Source organism: Emys orbicularis, chromosome 21, assembly GCF_028017835.1.
Source record: "Emys orbicularis isolate rEmyOrb1 chromosome 21, rEmyOrb1.hap1, whole genome shotgun sequence".
Taxonomy (NCBI): Eukaryota; Metazoa; Chordata; order Testudines; family Emydidae; genus Emys; species Emys orbicularis.
The window spans coordinates 4,116,790-4,141,327 of record NC_088703.1 but is presented as its reverse complement, the minus strand read 5'-3'; the positions used below and the strand labels follow the sequence as shown (position 1 = coordinate 4,141,327).

At 56.9% G+C, this 24,538-nt stretch overlaps 1 protein-coding gene across 1 annotated transcript; it reads right to left on the bottom strand.

The window, feature by feature from the left end:
* Positions 1-776: 776 nt before the first annotated feature.
* LOC135893188 (transmembrane protein 87A-like) lies at positions 777-23,587 on the bottom strand. The gene is made up of 20 exons (XM_065420987.1): positions 23,456-23,587; positions 21,395-21,461; positions 17,859-17,947; positions 16,418-16,537; positions 16,034-16,090; positions 13,587-13,799; positions 12,941-13,046; positions 11,964-12,028; positions 10,858-11,041; positions 9,730-9,829; positions 9,142-9,235; positions 8,603-8,674; positions 6,886-6,994; positions 6,564-6,622; positions 5,923-6,026; positions 4,296-4,375; positions 2,873-2,934; positions 2,266-2,318; positions 1,443-1,473; positions 777-925 (listed from the first exon to the last, which is right to left on the bottom strand). The coding sequence occupies exons 1-20, from the start codon at positions 23,585-23,587 to the stop codon at positions 884-886; spliced, it is 1,839 nt and encodes a 612-aa protein (XP_065277059.1). The 3' UTR covers positions 777-883.
* Between the last annotated feature and the right edge of the window lie 951 nt (positions 23,588-24,538).

The window sequence follows — 24,538 nt, the reverse complement described above, 5'->3', positions numbered from 1 at the left end:
AGGATGCGCTGTGCCAGGCACTGCCCCTGGCAGCAGCTGCGATGCCCGGTGCAGCCACCCGGAGAATCCCACGTCCAGAGTTGCCGCCGAGCGGGATCCCAGCATGCACCGCAGTGTGGCGGTGTCCCCTGCCCAGCGCCCGGTGGCGGATGCACATGGGTTCCCTCAGGCTCTCTGGGCTGGAAAGAGGAAGTGTCCCGGTCTTGGCAGCAGAATGCGAGGGGCCCCAGAAGAGCCAGACGTTCTCCCTACCCCATTCCTGCCCCTGTCACTGCCAGCCACCCATCACTGCCACCTGCACCCAGAATGCCTCCCGCCTTCCCTTACACACCCAGCCCCCACACAAAGCTCCCGGCCTGCCTTCCCATATAAAAGCACCCCATCCCACTTAGATCGACCCCCCTCGCCTCCTCCAGACACCCCCAGCCTTTAGACACCACCCCTGAAAGACGGGCACCCCCACAAGAACCCCATAACAGGTGCGCCCAATACGTGTCTGCCTGTCACTCCCCCCCCCCCCCCCCCCGACCCGTTAGAAAACCACTTGCACGTGTCCAGCCAGCGCCGCTCCCCAGCGGGACAGAGGCCCAGAGCAGCCTAAAGCAGTTTCCTTCCTAATCCAGTCCGAGAAAGAAGCTGATCCTGGTCGAGGTGCATTCTGGTCTTCCTCCCCAGACGGGGGCGCTCTCCTGGGGCCGCTAGCAGGGGAGAGCTCCCCAGTCCGTTAAAGCCCGAGAATTAGAAACTTAAAGGTAATAAAATAATCTTTTAACCATATACAAATATATATATTAAAAGAAAAACCACCAGCAACTCTCCTTCCCCGACGGGCCACGGAGGGAAGCTGGGCGTATCCTGCAGCGCAACGGGGCGGATTCCTTTCTCACTCCATCTTGGACATTTCAAATTTCGTGGTCACTATTTCCTGGAGCCGGAGAGAGAAAAGGGCCCTTGTTAGGTCCCACGGGGAGGAGAAGAGTCACCCCCCATGCCTAGGACGACTCCTCGCTGCTTCCAAGCTAAACGCGGACACCAAAGAGATCGCTGCGTGTCGGCCATCTCTGGGGTGGGGTGCGGCAGCTGATGAACGGGGACCGAGCTACACAACGGCAGAGGGCGAAGGAAAACCCTGCGCCCGACTAAAACGGGAAGGGGACACAGAGGCAGAACGGAGTCACTCGGAGAACCCAGAGCTAGGTAAGCTCCTGGTTCTTGTGAAGGGGTTGATGGGATCTTGGGTGATCATGAGCGGTCAGTGCCTCTGTTTCCTAGCAGGTCAGAGACACAAGAGAACAGCGCCCCCTAGTGCTACACTGGCTCCGAGGGGAGGGGACTCACTGCCTTGCCCTCTGTATACATAGGTGCCCTTTGGAGCGGGCAAGCTAACAGGCAGGTACAGGGAGGAGACTCTCTGGGGCTCTGAATAGGAAAAGCAGGGTTACCTCATCGGAGTCCAGCAGAGGGGGTAGCACCCTGCAAGAGGGAAGAGAGGCAGGAAAGGTTAGTCCACGGGATTAATGCACAGACCGACGCAGGCCCTCTGAGGGACAGACGGATCTGCCTCAAGCCCAAGGCGTATGGGTGTCCCAAGCGAGGGCGTGAAAGGGATCTTACCCCTTGGGGAGGGGGAGGAGAATCTGGACATTGTCCGAGAGGAAATTCAGCCAGGACGCTGGAGCCAAATATCCCAAATCCCACAGCACGGACCAGGGGATATTGCTGGAGAGGGTTTGGGGGGTCATCTCATATCCAGGTATTCGCACCTCCTGCTCCACAGCGCCCCCTGGTGCCGTACTGGGTCATTATGGACTCCAAGGGGCGAGCACCCCCCACCCTGCTCCACAACGCCCCATAGCGCCATCCTAGGGCAATGGGGTCAGCACTGACTCCCAGGGGAGAGTGCCCCCTACTGAGCCACCCGCCTCGCCCCCTGCAGCACAGCGCCCCCTTGTGCCAGACTGGGGCCAGTACAGCCTCAGAGGTGAGCAGCCCCTGCCGATACCATTTCTCCAGCACTGGGCATTTCCCTCGGCGGTCTCCCATGCAGGGTCCAGCTCCAAACGTGATTACCATGACAGCTAACAGGCCAGCAGCCCCGCACGGCTATAAGAGCATGCCAGGCAAAGGCCCTGCGTACGAACAGACTGTCCTCCTCACAGCATCCCCCCACGGGGGAGCTCCCGAGGGTCGCGCGAGAAGATCTTAGATTGCCCTGGCCGATGGACAGAAGGGCCAGGCGACCTCAGGGATTGCACTCAAACCTACACGTCAGCCATAGACGAGGGGATGTTTTCCTCCACCCATTTCAAATCTTCATCCTGCAAAGAAAGGGGGTGGGGGGGAACAGCTAGTGAGTGCTGGAGTCCTGGGGAGCATCCCCCAGATTGGGCACATCGGCCTGAAGTTTGCAATACCACGAAGAATCCACTGACTGGGAGGGGACAGCGCCCCCTAGAGCCACTGGGTGGTGAGTGGCAGCACCCCACAGCACAGCGCCCCCTAGCGCCACACGGGCGTATTGGGGTTAGCTCACCCCTGGCCACTGAGAGTCACCAAGGTCGATCCCTGCAGTGTCTTGGATCTCCCACCCACATAGTAAGCGGGTCTGACCCTGCTTAGCTTCGCAGCTCCAAGAGGAACGCAGCCTGCGACGCCACAGCTGCAAACCCTGTCCAGTTGCGCGCTGGCGGAAGCTGTTCACCCTGACGCCCCCGTCTGCAGCCACGAGCAACTTCGGCAGGGCTGTTAGGGGCCGAAAGGGCTCCGATTCGGGGCCAGGGGCGGCACCCGATTCAGAGCCTGACGCTGGAGAGGTGGAGGCCCCTTTGGGGAGCCACGAGCCGGATCAGCACCCCCTGACCCCATTCCTTACCACTCGGCTGCCTTTGAGGATCCCATTGGCTTCATTTTTTGCACCCCTCATCTTCATCCCTTCTGCAAAACAGACCCCAAACCAGCGGGTCAATGAGGGAGCAACTAGGAGCAGACCCCCACCCACCTCCTGCTGCAGTTGCCCGGGATTCTCGCATTTCATCCACGGTCTAGTGGGTCGGCAAAGTCATTTCAGAGCCACAGCTGCTGCTCGGTTTGATCCCTCCCCTCCCTGGCTGGCAGGGTACAAAGGAGCCACTAGCAACAGAGGTTTTGGTTGGAAGCCACCAGTGCCCATCGAACGGGGCTGACCCAACCCCACCGCTGCACCGCACTCTTGTGTCAAGATCCCTGCGATCAAAGACACGCCACTTAGCCTCACAACCCCTCCCCAGTGTTACCTCTACCTCACAGCAGGGGACGTGACTTTCCCACGGTCACACAGCAGATCAGTGACAGAGCCAGCCTCCCTTGTTCCAACCACTAGACCCCACTCCCCCACCAGCTCCAGGAAGAGAACCCAGGAGTCCTGACCCCCGGCCTCCCTTGTTCCAACCACTAGACCCCACTCCCCCACCAGCTCCAGGAAGAGAACCCAGGAGTCCTGACCCCCGGCCTCCCTTGTTCCAACCACTAGACCCCACTCCCCCACCAGCTCCAGGAAGAGAACCCAGGAGTCCTGACCCCCGGCCTCCCTTGTTCCAACCACTAGACCCCACTCTCCCACCAGCTCCAGGAAGAGAACCCAGGAGTCCTGACCCCCGGCCTCCCTTGTTCCAACCACTAGACCCCACTCTCCCACCAGCTCCAGGAAGAGAACCCAGGAGTCCTGACCCCCGGCCTCCCTTGTTCCAACCACTAGACCCCACTTCCCAACCAGCTCCAGGAAGAGAAGAACCCAGGAGTCATGACTCCCAGTTCTGTCACCACTCCTCTGACCCTTATACAGCACTGCCTACCTCATGCTTACATATAAGGATGTCGGACAGTAATCCAGCTCTTTGTGTACAGGGCAAAAATAACCTTGCCCCCTATATATTGCCCTAGGCACATACATACACAGTGCAGAAGCTATGCAGGTAGCAGTGCCAGAAGTCCAACCCTGTGGCTGGATCATTTCCTGGTTGCGATAATTTAGAGCCCTGCTAAGTTAAGGGGAAATCAAGCTCATGCTTCAGGGAGCAGGGGTCAGGAAGGGCTTCGCTCACCCTTTCCTGCACACCCCACGTTGGTATACGCCAATAACCAAATTGGTATTATTGGTGTATGAGCACAAGCCAGCCACACACCGAGAGAGCAGGGTGAAAGGTAAGGAGCAAAGGGAGTCACTTGAGTTCAGGCCAGTTTTTTCCTACCCTGCCCCAAGCAACGGACACCGGAGTCCAGGGTCTGGGGGGGGGAGAATCCTGTTAGATCCGACTTACCAAAGGCCTCATTCACCATATGTTCCTCTTCCTCGTCCTCTTCCTCGCTCCCTTCATCAACCAGCGGCACAAACGCGTATCTGCCGAGATAGCACAATGGCTCACAAATGCACAGATCCCATAGCCAGGAGGACCACTGTGATCATCCTCCTGGATTACAAGTCTAGGCAGAATTTGATTCTTTTAAAAAAAATTTCAAAGGGTATCGATGTACGTTTAAGCACCTTCCCCCCCATCATCAGCTACAGTAGAACCTCAGACTTATGAACACCAGAGTTACGAACTGACCGGTCAACCACACACCTCCTTTGGAACCGGAAGTACACAATCTGGCAGCAGCAGACAGACACACAAAAAGCAAATACGGCACAGTGCTGTGTGAAACAAACTACTGCAAAAATAAAGGGAACGCAGCATTTTCCTTCTGCATCGTAAAGTTTCAAAGCTGTGTTAAAGTCAACATTCAGTTGTAAACTTTTGACAGAAACACCAGAATGTTTGGATCACAATTACGAACATTTCAGAGTTATGAACAACCTCCGTTCCCCAAGTGTCTGTAACGCTGAGGTTCCACTGTATTTAAATTTTCACAGGTGTGCAAAATTCTGGGTTTTAAGCATTTTTTTTATTTAAATGTTCACTGTTGTGGGAAATTATGGGGGAGCGGGGACAGACAATTATTTAACGACAGATGCTAAGGTTTAAAAAAGTGACTTTTTTTGTAACTGTTAAAACACCAACTGTCAATATCACACGTCAAACCATGAGTAAATAGCTTGAAATCAAACGCTGATACGTTCTGAAGCAGCATTCGGCTTCCTTTGCCCAGCTGTATCTTTCAGTTCTCACAGAGGGAAACATTTCTCTCGCTGGTTTGCGTATTTGCGGCGAAATCAAAGTTTACTGACATTTACCGATCAAAACCAAATCCTTACAGGGACTTCCTTAAAATAACTCCTGTTTGAACTAGGGCAGACCTTTCAGAAGACCATGCCAGTTGCAGGGATATTTTTTTAAGGGGGGGGCATCACCTGGGGGTTTAATACCCCATGGAGCAGGGCAGGGGATGCAGCCAGCGACTGGGTGGAGATGTGGCTCCATCTTAGCCACCAGATCTGGACTGGCTGCAGGAACGGCTGGGCGGGTTATACAGGCGGTTAGACCAGATGCTGACAATGGTCCTACGGGATAGTGTGTGTGCATGAGGGGAACCAAACAATGGCCCCCTTAGCGCCACGCCGGGGTACTGGGGTCAGCAGTGACTCAGTGGGAAACAGGATCCTTCGTCCCACTCCCCCATCACAGCTCCCATCTTGAAACACCCTTCCCCCAACTGATCCCTCCCATCCCAGCTGCCCTTCCCTGGCAACAAGCACCTTCCCTGCTGCCGGGGACCAGCCTTTCTAACTGAGGCTGGATCCGAGGAGGTGGCTCATCCCTGGAAAACGGGCCGAGCGCAGCTCTCAGCCAAGCCCCAGTCTAGATGCTTTCACTGCCCCCTCCGCCCGGGTGATCGGCACTGACGTTACAGACGACACCTGGGTTGGATCCTTCCATTCTCAGTCCCAGTCCCGAGCACCTGGCAGAGCATAGCCCGGGGGGGAAAAAGGGGGAGGGGTCCAGGCACCTTTGGTTGTTGGCCGAAGGCCTCCACAGGAACATGATCACCAGCAGGATGATGGAGAAGAGGAACCTCCAGAAGGCGTCGTCGATCCATAGCTCCCGCCAGTCCTGGGAAGGGGCAAGGGAGCAGCGGGAAAGGGAGTGAGCCGGGGGAGGCAGGACAGACATGGAAGCCCCCTCCTCCCCGGGTCGTCCTACCGCGCCCCTGACATTCAGCCACACAGCCTCCCGTTGGAGGCAGGAGAGTTATGGAGCAACGGGGAAACTGAGGCACGGGGCGGGAGTGCCTTGCCCAAGGGCACCCAGTGAATCAGTGGCAGAGCAGGGAACAGAACCCAGGAGTCCTGATTCCCAGCCCCATGTGGGACTCAGCGTCCCAACAGTAGCTGCTGCAGACTGCGGCCGGTAGCACCCCAGGAGGTCGCAGCCAGCCAGCCACCGGGGCTGGGTGGTTAGACGCTGCAGCGCGGATCTGCAGCCCCGTGTGGCCTCCACAGCCAGCCTGGGCCCAGTTCCTCCCCAAGGGACCCGACCTCCCCCAGGCTCGGCTCTTGTTCACCGGGTTACTGTGCCGGCCCGACTGCCCGTGGCACCCACAAGCCAGGCCGGGGCTGCCCTGAATCAGAGCAGCGCCTGGCTACTCACCGACTGGCACTTGGTGAGCCGGAAGGTCTTGGTGGTCCAGATGATGAAGATGACGGAGGCTGGGGAGGAGACAGGCTGTTACCAGGGCGACGGCTGCCAGGTGGGTCCCCCCGACCCCTCGTTCAGCTTTACCATCGCTACTGGGGGTGGGGGCATTCAGTGCCAATCATCCCCGCCCGGGCACAGACTGATCCAGGGGCACGGCCGCTCAAGAGCCGGGGAAGGGATCCTGGTGGCCTCAGAGCCCTGCCCCGCGGGGTCCTGCGCACCGGGAGAGGGGGCCCAGCTCTCAGTTCACTCCCCCCCAGCGCCCCCGGCTCACCGATCACGGCGAAGATGAGGGTGTTGGTGAAGTGGCGGTACAGGGACAGTTTCACCGTGTTGCGCCGTAGCTTCAAGAGCTTCATGGTCTGCACCAGGCTGATGAGGATGTGCGGCCCGTTAAGGGAAAAAAACGGGGTACGCCGGGAGGATATGGGGCGGAGGGTGGCTTCATCTCCTCGAACTCGCTACAGCCCACGCGACCCTCCCCCGTCCATTCTATGGTGTCTGACCTGGGCCCCTCCCCCAGGCATGCCCCATAAACCAATGGGGACTACTGCAAAGCATTCTGGGACACCTCAGATGGGGGCGGGGGGGGGGGTGTCAGCGCACAAGGAGGCCGAGAGAATTACCTGTCTCAGGCACTCGGTAGCATACAACACACGTCCCCCCTGCCCCACTCCCCGAAGGCCAGGAAATGGTTAATAAGCATCCTCTGCCTCCTGCAGCCCCTCCCACCCCAAGAGGCCTAAGGGGAGGTGTGGGTCATAACCTCCATTTTAGAGACAGGGAAACTGAGGCACAGACAGGCTGCCCCCAATAGTACACAGCAAACCCTAGGAATACGACCCAGGAGTTCTGACCACTTCCCCCCCCCACTGCACAGCTGGGGATAGAACCCAGGAGTCCTGCCTTGCAGCCCCCTCCTGCTCCAACCACCATAGCCCAGGCCCACCCAGCATTGGGGATACAACCCAGGAGTCCTGACCCCACGTCCCCTTGCTCTAACCATTGGACCTCACACTCCTCCCAGAGCTGGGAATAGAACCCAGGAATCTTGACATCCAGCCCTCACCTGACCGCTCTAACCACTAGACCTCCCTCCCCTCCCAGAATGGGGAACGGAACCCAGGAGTCCTGACGCCCAGCCCCCACTGCCCAATCAGTCCTCAACCTCCCACTGGCCGGAGCAGTCGGACGCGGACCCCGGCGGCGCTGGGGACCCGGACAGAGGAGGATCGTAGCAGGCTAGTGAGCGCGAGGGGAGGGGAGGGGAGGGGAGCCGTGCGGCCGAGCTCGGGCAGACCCACGGCGGCCCAGGATATCCACCAGCAGAGGGCAGAGTCAAGCATAGCCAAAGGGATGGCAGCCAGCAGCACCAGGTCATCCTGAGCCTGGAGAGGGGAAGAAGAGAAGCAGAGACAGGTGAGCGGGGGAGGGAGGGGAGGAGGCTAAGGAGGGGGTGCAGGGGGACAGCACAGACGGCTACAATCCAACCCATGTTCGTACAGCGGGGGGGCTTCTTTGTGATGGGGGCAGCTGGGCACGGTTAGTTCGGGATCAAGGAGGGATGCCCCCCCCCCCGCCAACCACCCCCCTATGGAACAGCCGGTTAGAGGACAGGAGTCCCCCACCTACAAAGGTCAATCAGAACACTAGCCCCACCCCCTAGGACAATCCCCCAGCTAGCCCCGCCCCTCCCTCCCACAGGGAGCCCCAGGGCAAACCTCCCCCTGCTAGGCCCCGCCCCCAAGGCAAGTCCTGCCACAGCTAGGCCCCGCCCACTGTGGGGCAATCCCCACCTGGCCCCGCCCTGCCTCTCACAGGGAGCCCCAGGGGGACCCCCACAGGCTGTCCCTTGCAAGGCCAGCCCCATTCCAGGCACCCGGTGGCCGGGACCACCCCTGGCTGCCTCCCCCCTCCCCCAAGCGAGCCTGCTGTGGGGTGGGGGCCGGGGCAGGAGGAAGGCGGCCCCGGGAGCGTAGGGTAAAGGATATCCACCAGACGATGCAGGAATCGACAAAGGCCAGCGCAATGTTGCACACCAGGGTGGCCGTGCTACCCTGGTCCTGGGCAGCGGGGAGGGAAGAGCCAGACGCTGAGGGATCATGGAGCAGGGCCAGCCAACCCACCCCACACCGGCCCAGGCCATCCCCCAACTAAGCCCCGCCCTCTCCCCAGTTTAGCCCCACCCCCAGCTGCAGTACCAGCAGCCAGCCCCTATCCACACGCCTCCCCGCTCAACACCCCCAGGGCCGGGGGCGAATCCCTCTGGGGCTGCCAGGAGAGAGAGCCGTGCCCAGCAGAGACAGCTGTCCCCAGCAGGGCAGTGCCCTGAGGATGCCCCCCTGCCCCTCCGCTGCATCCCTCCTGCTCCTGCCGCCCCCAGAAACTGTTCAGAGGCACCATCTCCCACCCGCCGCGGGGCAGCCGGGGGCTCCAATGAAGCGCCCCCATCGCTGTGACTGGGGCCGTGACTCCAGGCCGCCCATGGCTGATGGCGCCCCCCCCCTCCCCCCACAAGGTCCCCACTTACCGATTTCACCCGCAGGACGCCCTCAATGATGGAGAAGAGCAGGTACATCAGCCCCACGCCCACCACCCGGTTCAGCAGGGCGCCCAGCCGCGGCCTGCAGAGAAGCACAGACAGCAGGGTCAGGGTCACCCACGGGGCGGGCAGGCCAGGGGAGAAAGGAGGGGCCTCTTCCGTGAGATGAGCCGCCCTCCTCCAGCTTCCCCCTCCCCCCTCAGCTTCACGCAACCCCCCCCCACCTCCCAACGCTTGGAACGGTCACCCCATCCTCCACACACATGGGCTGACCCATCTCCAACCAGGGCCCCCGCCCCCCGATCGGAGTGGCAAGGCACGGAGCCGCTCCCCACAACCCATATGAAACGCACGCTACCCTTCCTGCAGGGAGGGGAAGGTGAGCTCTCAGGCTTCAGGGCGTAAACTGGTCATTGGCAGGGGTCAGGAAGGAATTGAACTGCTTGTTCCTGGAAGCAGCATTACTCAGGGATCATCCACCAGGGTTCATGGGCTAATCTGCCAAGCATCACTCTTAAGTCTCTTCCATTGGTATTGTCTCACGCACTCTCCCTGGCCCCAGCCCCAGGTACTCACTTGACAATGCCGTACCCCAGGCTGGCGATGATGACCAGCACTCGGGCCAGCATGCGCTTCACGGCGCACAGCACTTCGGCGAAGATCACGGCCCCTTGGACTGGAACGGGAGAGAAAAGCAACGTCACCACGGGGCGGGGAACGGGAAGGATGGGGCACAAATCATCACCCCCACCTCTCCCTGCCGTGCACAGATGCCCCCTGGCCAGCCCCGCCAGGCACAGCCACCTCCCAGCCCCTCCTGCCTGCCTGCCTACCAACTTAGCTGCTGAGAACTGGGAAGAAAGGGGATCAGAAACCAGAGCCAGGAGCCATTTCAGGCCCGTTACATCGGTCCCATGCCACCCCCTAGTGGGAGCCGGACAGAAGACGCAGAGACGGAAACAGACCTGGGGCAATCTGGCCTCGTTCCGTGCGAGGAACAGGGGTCCGGCTGGGGTCCGGCCAGGATCCAGCCCACGGGCTGTATGTATGTGGCTGGCACGACCCTCAAGGAAGCTTCCAAATGGGAACCGAGCGCAACTGAACCCGGGGTGTCTGGTGACAGCGTCGGAGGGGAAAAGCGACCGTGACTCGCTCGCTGGAGGAGCGGCGCTAAGGCCAGATGACGACGCTTCGGAGGCGTGAACTGGGAGCCGCAAGGAAACGCAGAGGGGAGAAGAGAGGAGACGAGGGGAAGGAGGAGGGTGGCAAAGGGGGAGCACCCTCCGCGAAAGGGGAGCAGATTTTCCCAGCATTTGATGCCCAGCAGGACAAAGCAACAGCGCATCAAGCGCGGCGTAAGGATTATGCATCGGCAGTGTTCTCCTGTCGGTCTCTACGCAACCCAGGGCGGGAGCCGCTGGGCCTGAGGGCAGCAAAAAGGTCTGGGGTCGGCGCTGAGAGGGGAGAGCGCCCCCTATTGACCCCCCCTTTACTCCCCTAAAAGCATTGTTACAACTGACTGCAAGGGGAAAGCGCCCTCTACTGAGCTCCCACCTGCTCCCCCAGCGCCCCCTAACGCCTCGCTGGGGTCAGTGCCGAGAGGGAAGGGCGCCCCCTACTGACTCACCCCCAGGTCTTCCACCCACGTCCCAGCGAGGGTGAACGCTGCTGGGCGGGAGCTGCGCCGGGGCCCCGAGCACTTACCAGACACCCCCTGGCTTTGGAGGCTCTGGAACTCGGCGTAGAAGACGGCCTTCTCCAGCATGCCCAGCAGGATGACGCCCCCGATCCAGAACTGGATGCGCAGGATGTCCCGCCAGTAGCAGGCCAGCAGCCCCAACCACAACACCCCGTAGAACACGTAGACGATGCACATGGCCATGTAGAACTGCGGGGCGGGAGAGCGGCGCAGCTGACGGGCCTGATCACAGGGGCAGGGCGGGGGGGAGGGGGCCCTCCTGGCTGCCCAACACCTTCCCCCTCCCCCCCCCCAACCCTGCCCTGCGGCCTTGAGATTAGCCCTGATCTGAGGGGCCGGCGCCCCCTAGCGCTGCATTGGGGCCTGCAATGGCTGTGAGGGGAGAGCGCCCCCTATTGAAACAGCCACTTGCAGCACAGCGCCCCCTAGCACCACACCGGGGCTGCAGGGGAAGCGACGACTGAAAAAGGAAAGCACCCCCTAGTGCCATAATGGGGCATGGGGGTCAGTCCTGAGAGTGCCCCCTACCGAGTCCATTTTGCAGCACAAAACCCCCTCCAGTGCCATGATGCAGCACTGACGGGGGAGCGCCCCCTTCTGAGCACCCCACCCCACTGTGCAGCGCCGCCCAACACCATGCTGGGCTCAGAACCGGCCCACAGAGGATACCCCCTATGTCCCTTCCTGCAGTAGTGGGATATGCCCCAGCGGTCTCCCTTCCCGGTACCAACCTGACCAAACCCTGCTTAGCTTGCAAAACCAGCCAGCATCCCGGCTCATGGTGCTAAATGAGAATGCGCTCGGGGGGGTCAGGCAGAGCTGGGTGGTTACCCACAATGCACAGCACCGCGGGGGAGAGAGGTTGGCAAACCCGCTCGCCAGGAGGCCACAAACCAGCTAGCAGCGAGAGCTGGCAGCAGCCCCAGGAAAGCTCCTGCAGGGAGTCCAGCCAAAGCAGCTGCTGATCGCCACTTAACCCCCCCACCCCGGCGTTCCTGGGTAGGGGGTGTTAGCACAGCCATGGAGACCCCCGGGCTGCGCTCCCCAAACCGTGCCAGCCCTGGGGGTCGGATCCCTCCCCTGAGCCTTGACCCCGCTCCTGCTCACTCACCGCCATGAGGGGCCACTCGGAGGCGGAGATGTACTGGTAGTGAGGGTGTTTCATCCGGACATCAACTGGGGAGGGAGACAACGGAGCTGGGCGCCGAGAAGCAGCCAGAGGCCAGGGGCCCGCCCGCCACAACAGCTGTTCTCCAGCTGCGTTCGCCGCCCCCTCCCGCCACCAGCTGCCCCCCCCCCTTCTCTGCCCCCTTCCTTCTGCAGGGATCCGTCCCGTTCCCCCCAACCCCTCTCCCTGCTCAGCTCCCCCCGCCCCCGCTCTCCCTGGGACAGCCTCCCACTGAACCCCCCACTCACCCTGGGACAGCTGCCCCTCCCCCACATCACTCCCCTGGGACAGCCCCCTCCATCCCCTGGGACAGCTGCTACCCACCCTGCCCCACACTCCTCCTCCCCCCACTCACGCTGAGATGGCTGCCCTCCCCCCCCCCCCAATTGCTCCCCTGGCAACAGCCCCCCTCCCAAACCCATGGGACAGCTGCCACTCATCCACTTCACTGGGACAGCCACCCCACCCGCGGCTACACCCTCTCCCCCTGGGACAGCTCACCCCCCCCACACACACACACACACCCTCACTGCCTCAGGACATCCACCCCCACCCCCGCTCTTCCTCCATGTCCCCTTCCCCTGGCCTCTCTACCCCCACCCTCACTCCCCCTGACACTCCCCCCTCCTACCCACAGACACCCCTACTTGCCCTGCAGCAGCTACCCGTCTCCAGCCCACACCCTGTTCACCTGGGACAGCCACCCTGCCACACCCCTCCCCCACCATATCCACCCCACACATCCACTTCCCCCGGGACAGCTCCCCCTCTCTCATAACTCCCTCAGGGAGAGTCACCCCTTCCCCCACACAGCTGTCCAGTTCAAGGGGCACCAAGACCGCTGCTTCCTCAGTGATTCGAACCCGGGCCGTGGCAGCGGAGTGGGGCCGCTGCAGCCACCTGGCTCGGGCTGCGCTTACTTGTGAGCTCCCAGTTCGGGGCAGCCTTTGGGTCCTTGCTCTGCCCCTCAATCTTCAGGATGAACATGTAGGGCCCGTCCTCCCAGGTCTCGGCTAAGGCATACAGCTGCAAACAGACAAGCCCAAGTGACCCACAGGAGGCAAACCTTCCACCCTCCCCCGACCCCCACGCTGGCAGAGCAGCAGACACAATCAGGGGTTCTCACTCCCTGGGATGGGGCACTCGTTAACCCACCCAGCAACAGCAAGAGGGAGGAAGAGGACCTAGGGTGTAGGCTGAGCAGCGCAGAGAGAGGAGCCCTAGTTGCAACCTGGGGAGAAAATCTAACCTGCAGACTACTCTCTGTTGATTTCTATGTTGGAGGCAAAACCCGAGGGGTGGGTGGACAAACCTGGGATTCTAAATACAATTTTGGATCAGCCAATGACATACTCGAGCAGTGCTGATTCTACCCAGTAGGGGGCAGCAGAGTGTACGGAGGAAGCCTAGCTAGGGCGGTATTTGCCAGGCTGCACGGCAGGGACAGAGAAGAGCTACCCGAGACTGGATCCATCCAGTCCTACAGACACAAGCAGCTCCTTGAAAGCAACCCTACCCATGCCAACAAGCACTCCATGGGATCGGCCAGCTGTCGCGGTCACCAACCTCTGATTTGTCCTGCCTCCCTGCTTTTAATTTCTTGGTTCCATCAGTCTTTCCCGGGTCCAGTTTCTCTCCCTGGGTCTCGCTCGGCTTCCCTGCCGCTTCTGGATTTTTGCCAGGTGGACCGGCCAATTCAGCAGACGACGACTTCTGCTTCCCTGCGGCATCCTTGGGCTGTGCACCCACAGTCCCGCGCCGCTGGACCCCGGTTGTCTGCTGCAGAGTGCAGAAATTGAGAGGCAAGAATGTATGTCTTTTAGAAGATTCTATGGGCAAAAAAAATGGTAGTGGTGGAGGGTTACGCTCTTTTCAGGGCATCTTTCTGATGGATAAAGGCCACCAAAACAGCTTTTATTCTGCTGCGGACATTTCTTCTATATTAGAAATCCAGGTCTTCTTTAACTCAATTTTTTCTCTTGGGAGACTAAGGACAACTGGAGATCGGTAGGGTTAGGACACTCAACTGAGAAAGAAAGCAGGTTTATTCGGACTGTTTCAAGTGTGGTTTCACATTTAAACTCAAACAGATTGAACAACTGGGAGAGCAAGTCTTTGTTAAATACACCATTCATTGCTAGGACAGCTCCCAGTCCAGATCTCCAGGACTTCCAAGGAGACCTCTAGCTAGTTAAGGCATAACTGCTATTTTTAGGGTAGACACACACACTATTATTATTTAAATTGAAGACACGCTCCAAGCCCTTTTACCTCTCATTAAGAAGCAAGAAAAGGCATGAAGTGTGCTGGTTGGAAAACAGATGGTCTGTCCTGTGAAAAATAAACACATCAGAAAATAATTCATCCCAAATCGGGGCAAAAAGCCAAATTTTCTAATTTTTTGCCAAATAAAATTCTGGAAATAAAATGTTTTGGGTCAATCAAAATGTTTTGTTTCAAGAAACTCAAAACATTTCGATAAAAACCCTTTTATACATAAAATACAGGACGTTTCTAAACCCCAAAGTTTTGATCTTTCATTTTGAAACAGAACATTTTAGAAAAATATCAATATCCCAATTTTTACCTCCTGAGAGGAAACGTTGTCGAAATCTGTAAGATTTTGCCAAAAATGCCAATTTAATCAAAATGGCATTTTCCAACAGAAAACACTTTCGATGGAAATGTTCTGATTGGGATTTGAACCTAGAACCAGCTGACTTTTTTACTTGACTGGACACCGTTCAGAGAGTAAAATCAGAACCACCTTTCTAGCCGTTGTACAGGACTTGTTTCAAAGCAGCTTCTTGCAATTAAAAAATACGGACAGAACGGATGGTGCCGTTATTATTCAGTTCTAGGTAGTGGGCAACGGAATTTCTCTCTCGGCATCACATCCCGCTTGTAATAAGAGTCACAAAATATTATTCCGTTGCAAACAAGAAATAAATATCAGCTCATGCATTTAGGATGGCGAGTGAGGAAGAATCGCTGCCCCGTTGAAATTGCAAGGGGGGAAGGATAGGGAGGCAGAAGGAACTGCCAATAATAGAATTCAGATGGGGTACCAGGGCTAGCACACCGATGCTTAGGGAAAATGCTATTGGACCTACAATCAGCACAAGCGGTCAAGACCTCTTGTCATAGAATATCAGGGTTGGAAGGGACCTCAGGAGGTCATCTAGTCCAACCCCCTGCTCAAAGCAGGACCAATCCCCAGACAGATTTTTGCCTCCAGATTTTGCCCCCTCAAGGATTGAACTCACAACCCTGGGTTTAGCAGGCCAATGCTCAGGCCAATGCTCAAACCACTGAGCTATCCCTCCCCTTACCTGAAAGATTGTCCCTCTAGGGACACGGTGCTGCGCTGGGGTCAGCACCGATTCAGAGGGCTCTCTACCGAGCCCCCCACCAATAGCACTGCACCCCTTATCGCCAGCACTGACTGTGGGGAGAGCGCCCTCTACCAAGTCACCCATCCTGCTCCCTGCAGCGCAACGCCCCCTTAGCGCTGTTCTGAAGTCACCACACAATAAGGAATCAAAGCCCGGTTCCCAAAGCACCCTGGGTTCCCCATCCAAGCCTCAACCAGGGCCGATCCTGTTTAGCTTGCAAGACCTGACAGGATCCCAGCAGCGCAGCTGCAGGACGGAACCAATGACAGACGGCATGGTCACACTCACGGCATAACCTACTCCTCAAACCCAGAGCCAGGGGAGCTCTGCAAGCCCCTAGATCAGAGCAAAGGCTCAAGCCATGAAAGGTGGGGTGATCAGAGCTCTTACCCCAGGGCCAGGGAAGGAGGGGACGTCCCCTACGTACCCCGCATCAGAGGGCCAGGCAACGCCACGCAGGAAGCCCAGAGAACGCCTGTGCTCTCTCTCCCCCTCCCCCACCCAAGCTCCAGGGGGACTCAACAGGAGCACCCCTCTCTCAGCCAGCTGGCCTCGATGATCGGCCTGAAGCCAGGGCTGTGGGGGAGAAGAGGGGAGCCCAACACTGGGGTTACCCACCTGCAAGTCCGTGAGGCGATCCAGCCGGGTGGGAAGCTCGAAACTCTCCACATTCAGCTAAGGGAGGAGGGAGAAGAGAGTCACCTAGAGCAGCTGGCGCAAAGCAGGGTGGCGCCCCAGGGAACCCCACAGACAACGGGGACCCCAGCCCCCCTAAAATGGCCCAAGAGCCCCCAGCTACCACGGCCCCCTCCTGTTTCAATCAGCAGAATTAGAAACCACCCCCTCCCCCCCGACCACAAGCCCCCCTAGCCTCCCACCCAATCAGCCCACCCTGCCCCCCCCCTCCCCCAGTCATCAGAGCCACCCCTGTTCCTAAGAGCTCTGTTCTGAGCTCCATTCTCTTCCTAAGGTTCCCAGTCCTCGGCCCCAGAGGGAACTCACCTCGAGGGGGACCGCGTGACTGCAGTTGAAGGGTTTATAGGAGTGTAGGATGTACTGGCCGGAGCTCTTCGGCTCCAGCTCGGCCCTGTAATTGGCCAGGTAAGTCTCTGCTCTCTTCTCCTGCAGGGGTGGGAAGAGACTAGGACCGAGGCCCAAAGATCTCCCCGCCCAGGGGACACCGATCACATGGTTGATCCCAATAGCCCATCACCTGCTCGGTACGCTCCGGCCAACACCCTAGATGGGGGGCAGACGCCTCCCTGATTCCCCCCCACCCCAGGGATAGCCATGAAGTTGTGGATCAATGAGCCCACCAGGGAGGGGTCACATTCCCAGCAGATGAGGCCGAGGAAAGAGATCAACACCTCTCCCCCCCACCCACCCCTTCAGTTCCCCCCAAAGTTTAGTCTACATGTGGACACTAGGGAAAATTACTGTGAATTAACCCAGATTAGTTAAACCAGATTAATATAAGAACGGCCATATTGGGTCAGACCAAGGGTCCATCTAGCCCAGTATCCTGTCTTCCGACAGTGGCCAATGCCAGGTGCCCCAGAGGGAATGAACAGAACAGGTGACCATCAAGTGATCCATCCCCTGTCGCTCATTTCCAGCTTCTGGCAAACAGAGGCTAGGGACACCATCCCTGCCCATCCTGGCTAATAGCCATTGATGGACCTATCCTCCATTAATTTAGTTCTTTTTTTAACCCTGTTATGGTCTTGGCCTTCACAACATCCTCTGGCAAGGAGTTCCACAGGTTGACTGTGCGTTGTGTGAAGAAATACTTCCTTTTGTTCGTTTTAAACCTGCTGCCTATTCATTTCATTGGGTGACCCCTAGTTCTTGTGTTATGAGAAGCAGTAAATAACACTTCCTTATTTACTTTCTCCGCACCAGTCATGATTTTATAGACCTCAATCATACCCCCCTTAGTCTCTTTTAGTCTCCCATCCAACGGCCCCAAAGCGATTTACACACAATTAATGATGCCTCACAACCCCAGCTCCCACCATTCCCTGCAAGGTCAGCATCATCCTCGTTTCCCAGAGGGAGAAACTGAGGCATGGAGACGGAAAAGAATTTGCCCGGGCTTATAGGGAGTCACTGGTACAGCTGGAAATAGAAGCCAGGAATCCTGACCCCCCTCCATGCCCCCAGTCTCACGCACCAACCCATCGGACTCCCAGAGTCAGGAATAGAACCTCAGAGTCCTGACTCCCAGCCCCCTGCTCTAACCACTGGACTGTGCTCCCTCTGGGAGTGTGGGCGTCAAAGGCCTCTATGCTCAGAGCTCTCAGTCCAACCAGCCTGCTTTGAATGCCTCCTCCATCCAGTTGTCCCCACTTCCTCGGCCTTTCCCAGGCCTCCTCTTCTCCCCACACCTCCCAGCCCCTCCCTGCAATCAGAGCCCAGGCCGCAAGGACACGGAGGTGCTTACGTCTATGTAGACTTCGTTGTGACAATGGGAGCTTCGCAGGTACCAAGTCACGTTCAGGGTAACCCCCGGGGAGCACTCCTTCGACAGCACTGCAAAGCAGAGGCACCATCAGCGCCCAGCCAACAGGCACCCGAGAGCCCAGCAACGGAGCCGGAGTCATGACCGGCAAGGGTCAAGGCAGGTCGCTTGCATCCTCAGCAGGAAAAGCTGGGACGACATCATCCCTGGCAGGAGAAGTATGGAGACAGAACGCGGACCCCTTCCCCCACCGCCAGAGCCTGGGCTGATCTGATGGGGGTGGGAGAGGGAGACTAGACAGGATTAGATAGATGAGGCAGTATCATTAGCCCCATTTTACAGATGGAGAAACTGAGGCAGGGGCGGGACTTGACCTGTTCACCCAGCAGACCAGCAGCTGAGCCAGGAACAGAAACCAGTTCTCCCAAGTCTCAGTCCAGAGCTCTAGCCACATGGTGGCTTTTTCGGAGAGAGCCTGATTTGCTTGGGTCCCATCAGCAGAGGCTGAATCTTCGGGACTCTGCAGGCCCCGGGACCTTGCTCAGTTTGAACGGCCAACCCAGGACTGGGCAGTTTTCCTTTGGGTTTCTCTCGCTTCCTCTCCAACATACAGGCACGAAGCAAAACCAAGCTGCGTTCGGCTGCCCGAGAACGTCAACCCCCAACATGTTGCTGTCACAGTCCCACGTCAGCAAAGTACCTGAGCACATGCCTAACTTGAAAATACATAAGCAGGTGCTGCTGATATCTGATGCTTAAAGCCCCAGCTACCGGATTCACGTGATTAGGTGAGAATCAAGACAAACTGGGAAATGGGACACCCCCCCCACCCCCGAGAGTCTAATACTAGAAATCAAAACACGAGGTGTGTTTTCATTCATTATTTTTTGAACTCTCATGCTTTGCCAGCCCATCTCGTAATGTTGGGGGACCCAACTTGCATTTTTTGAACCCCTGAGCTCAGCAACGCAGCATCTCACTAGCTTCAGCAGAACGGATTCCATGCTCAAAGCTTAGGTACCCTGCTAACTCAGGGCCTATGTTTCGTATTCTTTTGCAATCAAAATTGCTTTTTTTTTTTTTAAAAAAAAGGACACATTTTGTGATGCTTTGGAACATTTTCACTGGGTCCTTAGAACAAGATGATATATATATTATGCAACTGTCAATGTGTGACCTTCACTAAATTCTGGGTTTGTTTGAAATGTAATCTCTCTCTCTCCCTGGAGGGCTGTGTGTCTAGCACAGTAGCTGCTTAAATGACAAATAAAAAAAGTAGTGTTTTGATATGATCCAAAGGGCTTTTCAAAATAACATGGTATTTTTAGATGCCCCAGCTCAGTGGGTTACAGAAAACATAAGAACGGCCCTACTGGGTCAGACCAAAGGTCCATCTAGCCCGGTATCCAGTCTTCCGACAGTGGCCAGTGCCAAGTGCCCCAGAGGGAATGATCAGAACAGGGAATCATCATGTATCCATCCCCTGTCGCTCATTCCCAGCTTCTGGCAAACAGAGGCTAGGGACACCATCCCTGCCCATCCTGGCTAATAGCCATTGATGGACCTTTCCTCCATGAACTTATCTAGTTCTTTTTTGAACTCTGTTATGGTCTTGCTTTCACAACATCCTCTGGCAAGGAGTTCCACAGGTTGACTGTGCGTTGTGTGAAGAAATACTTCCTTTTATTTGTTTTAAACCTGCTGCCTATTAATTTCATTTGGTGACGCCTAGTTCTTGTGTTACGAGAAGTAGTAAAGAACACTTCCTTATCTACTTTCTCTACACCAGTCATGATTTTATAGACCTCAATCATATCTCCCCTTAGCTGTCTCTTTTCCAAGCTGAAAAGTCCCAGTCTTATTAATCTCTCCTCATACGGAAGCCGTTCTATACCCTTAATCATTTTTGTTGCCCTTTTCTGAATCTTTTCCAATTCCAATATATCTCTTTTGAGATGGGGCGACCACATCTGCACACAGTATTCAAGATGTGGGCGTACCATGGATTTATATAGAGGCAACATGATATTTTCTGTCCTATTATATATCCCTTTCTTAATTATTCCCAGCATTCTGTTACCTTTTTTGACTGCCGCTGAACATTGAGTGGATGTTTTCAGAGAACTATCCACAATGACTCCAAGGTCTCTTTCTTGAGTGGTAACATAAAATGATGGGGTCTAAATTAGCTATGTATAGTTGGGATTATGTTTTCCAATGTGCATTACTCTGCATTTATCAACATTAAATTTCATCTGACATTTGGTTGCCCAGTCAACCAGTTTTGTGAGATCCTTTTGTAGCGCTTTGCAGTCTGCCTGGGTCTTAACTAACTTTAGTAATTTTGTATCATCTGCAAATTTTGCCACCTCACTGTTTACCCCTTTTTCCAGATCATTTATGAATAGGTTGACTAGGACTGGTCCCAGAACAGACCCCTGGGGGACACCACTGTTTACCTCTCTCCATTCTGAAAACTGACCATTTATTCCGATCCTTTGTTTCCTATCTTTTAACCAGTTACCAATCCATGCGAGAACCTTCCCTCTTATCCCATGGCAGCTTACTTTGCGTAAGAGCCTTTGATGAGGGACCTTGTCAAAGGCTTTCTGAAAATCTAAGTACACTATATCCACTGGATCCCCCTTGGTCCACATGTTTGTTGACCGCCTCAAAGAATTCTAGTAGATTGGTGAGGCATGATTTCCCTTTACTAAAACCATGTTGACTCTTCCTCAACAAATTATGTTCATCTATATGTCTGACAATATTGTTCTTTATTATAGTTTCAACCAGTTTGCCCGGTACTGAAGTCAGGCTTACAGGCTGTAATTGCCAGGATCACCTCTGGAGCCCTTTTTGAAAACTGGCGTCACATTAGCTATCCTCCAGTCATCTGGTACAGAAGCGGATTTAAATAATAGGTTACAAGCTACAGTTAGTAGTTCTGCAATTTCACATTTGAGTTCCTTCAGAACTCTTGGGTGAATCCCATCTAATCCTGGTGACTTACTGCTGTTTAATTTATCAATTTGTTCCAAAACCTCCTCTAATGATACCTCAATCTGGGACAGTTCCTCAGATCTGTCACCTAAAAAGAATGGCTCAGGTTTGGGAATCTCCCTCTCATCCTCAGCCGTGAAGACAATCCTTTCCATTTACTGGAGAGCTCTATTTCTCTAGATTTAGTATTTCCCTCTCAGGAAAGCTGTGATCAAAGCTTTCAAATCTAGGTGCCTAAAACTAGGCCCCTTAAACTCCATATTTAGGCTCCTAATTAAGGGCCGATCATGCAAAGACTGAGGCACGTACTTATCACAGTTTGTTGGAAGATCTTCTTTGAAACAGTTTCCCGTTGGAAAATTCCAATGTTTTTCAAGGAACTATATCAACCGAGACGAAGCTTTGTGCAAAACATTGGGAAACTGTTTCGAAAACGGCCAAACATCCCCCAAATGCTGTTTGGACTCCGTATAGCTTACGGAGCCCAGCGTTTCAACGCATCTGAAGCGACTCACCCTGGAGAGAGATCGAGGAGCCGTTGAACATCGTCTTGGAGAACACAAACAGGTTCTTGGTGCTGTTCTGAAAAGGCAGGGGTGGGGAAGATGCGTTTCGGTCACAAGGTAAGCAAACACACGGGGAGGGGTTTTTTGATCTCCTAAACAAACCGATGCAAGGACTCTGGAAATGTGCACTAGTGAATCATCATAAATGAGCCACTCGGGGCAAACTGCTTTGCATATAGCAAAGTTTTGCATGGCTGCTTCTGGGGAAGGGCAGAAGGGTTAAGGAAGAAGCAGAGTTTTATCCCCCGGCTTGTCCTCAGAAGAGACAACGAGAAAGGGCTGTGTTAGGAGGCAGCATGATGCAGGGGTTAGAGCACTGGTTTGGTACTAAGGAGATCTGCGTCCCATTCCCAGCTCTTCCGCTTCAGTTTCCCTTCCCACCCTGTATCATGTATATTTGGATAAACTCTCTTACTAGGGATTTGTACAGCGCCTAGCACTACAGAGGGGCTTGGCTGGCACCTCTAATAAAAGGAAAGAGTACCAGCAACTTCTGAGCAGTGGGGCAGAGAGGAGATCAGAGGGCTCAAAGGACTGAGGTCACGAGTTCAAATCCAGCCTGCTGCTAGTGAGTAAAAATAAATGGAATTGGACTGTTTGAGGTGGGGGGGATGGTAGAACGTCCCTTGGGAGACGGCCCACAGGGACCAGGGGTGATTAGTGAAAGCAACAAGCGCAGCCACCAAAATGTGCTATTGGCTGGAGATCAAGTGACCCACGCAAGCCAAATTCCTGGCTCACTCGCACAGGTGGCCCGGCCAGGGCAGGGTTGGTGGAAGGTCTCGGGTAGGAAGTCGATCACATGGGCTGAGAAGCTTGCACCGTTTTTAACAGCATGAACGTGGTTCCGACAAGGGGAAGTCGGCTAGGGAAAACCAGTCAAGCCTGAGCACGCCCGGCCACTCTCAGTGGAGGATCTCAAAGGACTTTATGAACTAAAATTGAGTCTCAGCCTTCCCATGCCAAAGCAGGTGCACCCAAATCCACAGACAGGGAAGCAAGGCGACATGTTACACACAGACACAACAGAGAAGCCACAATGAGAACCCAGGAGTCCTGACTCCCAGTTCCTCTGCTCGAACAACCACGACCTCACTCGGGCCCAGAACTGGGCAGAGGACCCAGGAGTCCTGACTCCCATTGTTCAACTCCCCCCCGCCCCCATCCTACTTTGTGAATAGAACCCAGGTGTCCCCACTCCCAGCCGCCTTGCTCCAACAGCGAGATCCCAGCCCCATCCCGCTGGAGGCCTAGAACCCAGATGCTCCAACTCCCAGCCCCACTACTCTAAGCAGCTGCAGGTGAAGCGAGGAAGCCCACCGCCCTTCCGGACGTGCCCCAGGAACAGACCAGACCTAAAGGCTCATATAAGGGCTCATCTGTTATGAAGAACAAGGCAAACAAGGAACAGGTGGGACAGCCCAGGCCCTGCTCGGGACACCAGCCCTGCCCCTAGTATGGAAGAACATAGAGGCTCAGAGCAGGGCGCCCCCGCCCCCCACTCTATAGGGGCCCCAAGCAGGGCACCTCCTCCTTCCTTCACCCAGATAGAGGTGGGATATAGGGATTGGTCTATCTGGGTGAAGGAAGGAGGAGGTGCCCAGCTCTGGGCCCCTATAGAGTGGGGTGGGGGCACCCTGTTCTGGGTCCCTATAGAGGTGGGATATAGGGATTGGTCTATAGGGACCCAGAACAGGGTGCCCCCATCCCATTCTATAGGGGCCCATAGCTGGGCAACCCCTCTCCCACTCTATAGGGGCCGGGCGCCCCCACCCCCATTGTATAGGGGCCCAGAGCAGGGCGCCCCCCCTTGCGTGCTCCCCTCTACATAGGGATCGGTCCCTCCCCTCTATAGGGGCCCAGAAGAATCTGACCCCCGACCTGTGGGGGGGGGGGCGATTGCCCCGAGGCGCAGCCGCTAATGGGGGGGAAGGGGGGAGCGAGCCCCCCGCAGGGGGAGGAGCCTCTGTCGCGACAGGCCCCGCCCCTATCGCGCCGCTGCAGACTCACGCTACGGGGGCTCACGGTCCAGCGCCCCGGCTCGGACCCCGCCCCGCCGGCCGCCGCGGGCCCGAGCGCCAGGAGCAGCAGGAGGGAGAGAGGCCGCGTCCCCCCACCGCCCCGCCGCGCGGCCGCCGCCATCCTCTTCCGGGCCCGGCACCACGTGACCTGCAGGCAGGGGCCGGGGGAAAGTGCCAACCCCGGGGAGGGGCGAAACACCCCCCCCCGCCGCCGCCAATCCGGGAAGCAGGGTCCGGGGGGAAAGTGCCAACCCCGGGGAGGAGCGAAACACCCCCCCCCGCCAATCCGGGAAGCAGGGTCCGGGGGGAAAGTGCCAACCCTGGGGAGGAGCGAAACACCCCCCCCGCCAATCCGGGAATCAGGGGGGTCGGGGGGGGAGTGCCAACCCCGGGGAGGGGCGAAACGTCCCGTCCCCCCCCCCATCCGGGAATCAGGGGCCGGGGGGAAAGTGCCAACCCGGTGGAGGGGCGAAACACCTCCCCTTGCTAATCAGGGAAGCAGGGGCCCGGGGGGGGGAAGTGCCAATCCCGGGGAGGGGCGAAACGTCCCCGCCCCCCCCCCCCATCCGGGAAGCAGGGACCGGGGGGAAAGTGCCAACCCGGCGGAGGGGCGAAAAAATAATTCCTCCCCTTTGTGATAATAGGGGCTGGGAGGGTGAGGAAGGGTGAAAAATGAGCTCCTCCCAATCCAGGGGCCAGGGAATAGAGTCCCACCTTGAAACTTTGGAGCCACCCCTGACTGCCAGGGGAGAGCGCCCCCTACTTAGCCACCTCACCATATTGCCAATAAACTGGTCCCTACAGCCACTGCCCCCAGGCCCGGGCTGGGCACTCCAGGTCTCTCCCCTCTCCCCACCTGCAGACTGCATGATGCTGTATTAACCCCCCCCGCCCAAAGCCGCATCTGCTACCTAAGCCTTTGCTAATTTTGCCTCTTGGGCCTTAGGCAACGTGGTCTAGTGGACAAGGCATGGTACTGAGACTCAGCCGACTTGGGCTGGGCTCCAGGTGATGGTGGGCAAGTCGCTTCCCCGGCCTCTGCCTCAGTTTCCCCAGCTGTACAATGAGGATA

What these genes read in the sequence shown, in the direction of transcription:
- LOC135893188 (XM_065420987.1), bottom strand. Translation starts at nt 23,587, where the DNA reads ATGGCGGCGGCCGCGCGGCGGGGCGGTGGGGGGACGCGGCCTCTCTCC. An exon ending in GGAGGCAGGACAAATCAGAG is followed by an intron (nt 13,047 to 13,586) that starts GTTGGTGACCGC and finishes GTCTGTTTGCAG; the next exon opens with CTGTATGCCTTAGCCGAGAC. An exon ending in CCTTCGGCCAACAACCAAAG is followed by an intron (nt 4,376 to 5,922) that starts GTGCCTGGACCC and finishes CTATCTCGGCAG; the next exon opens with ATACGCGTTTGTGCCGCTGG.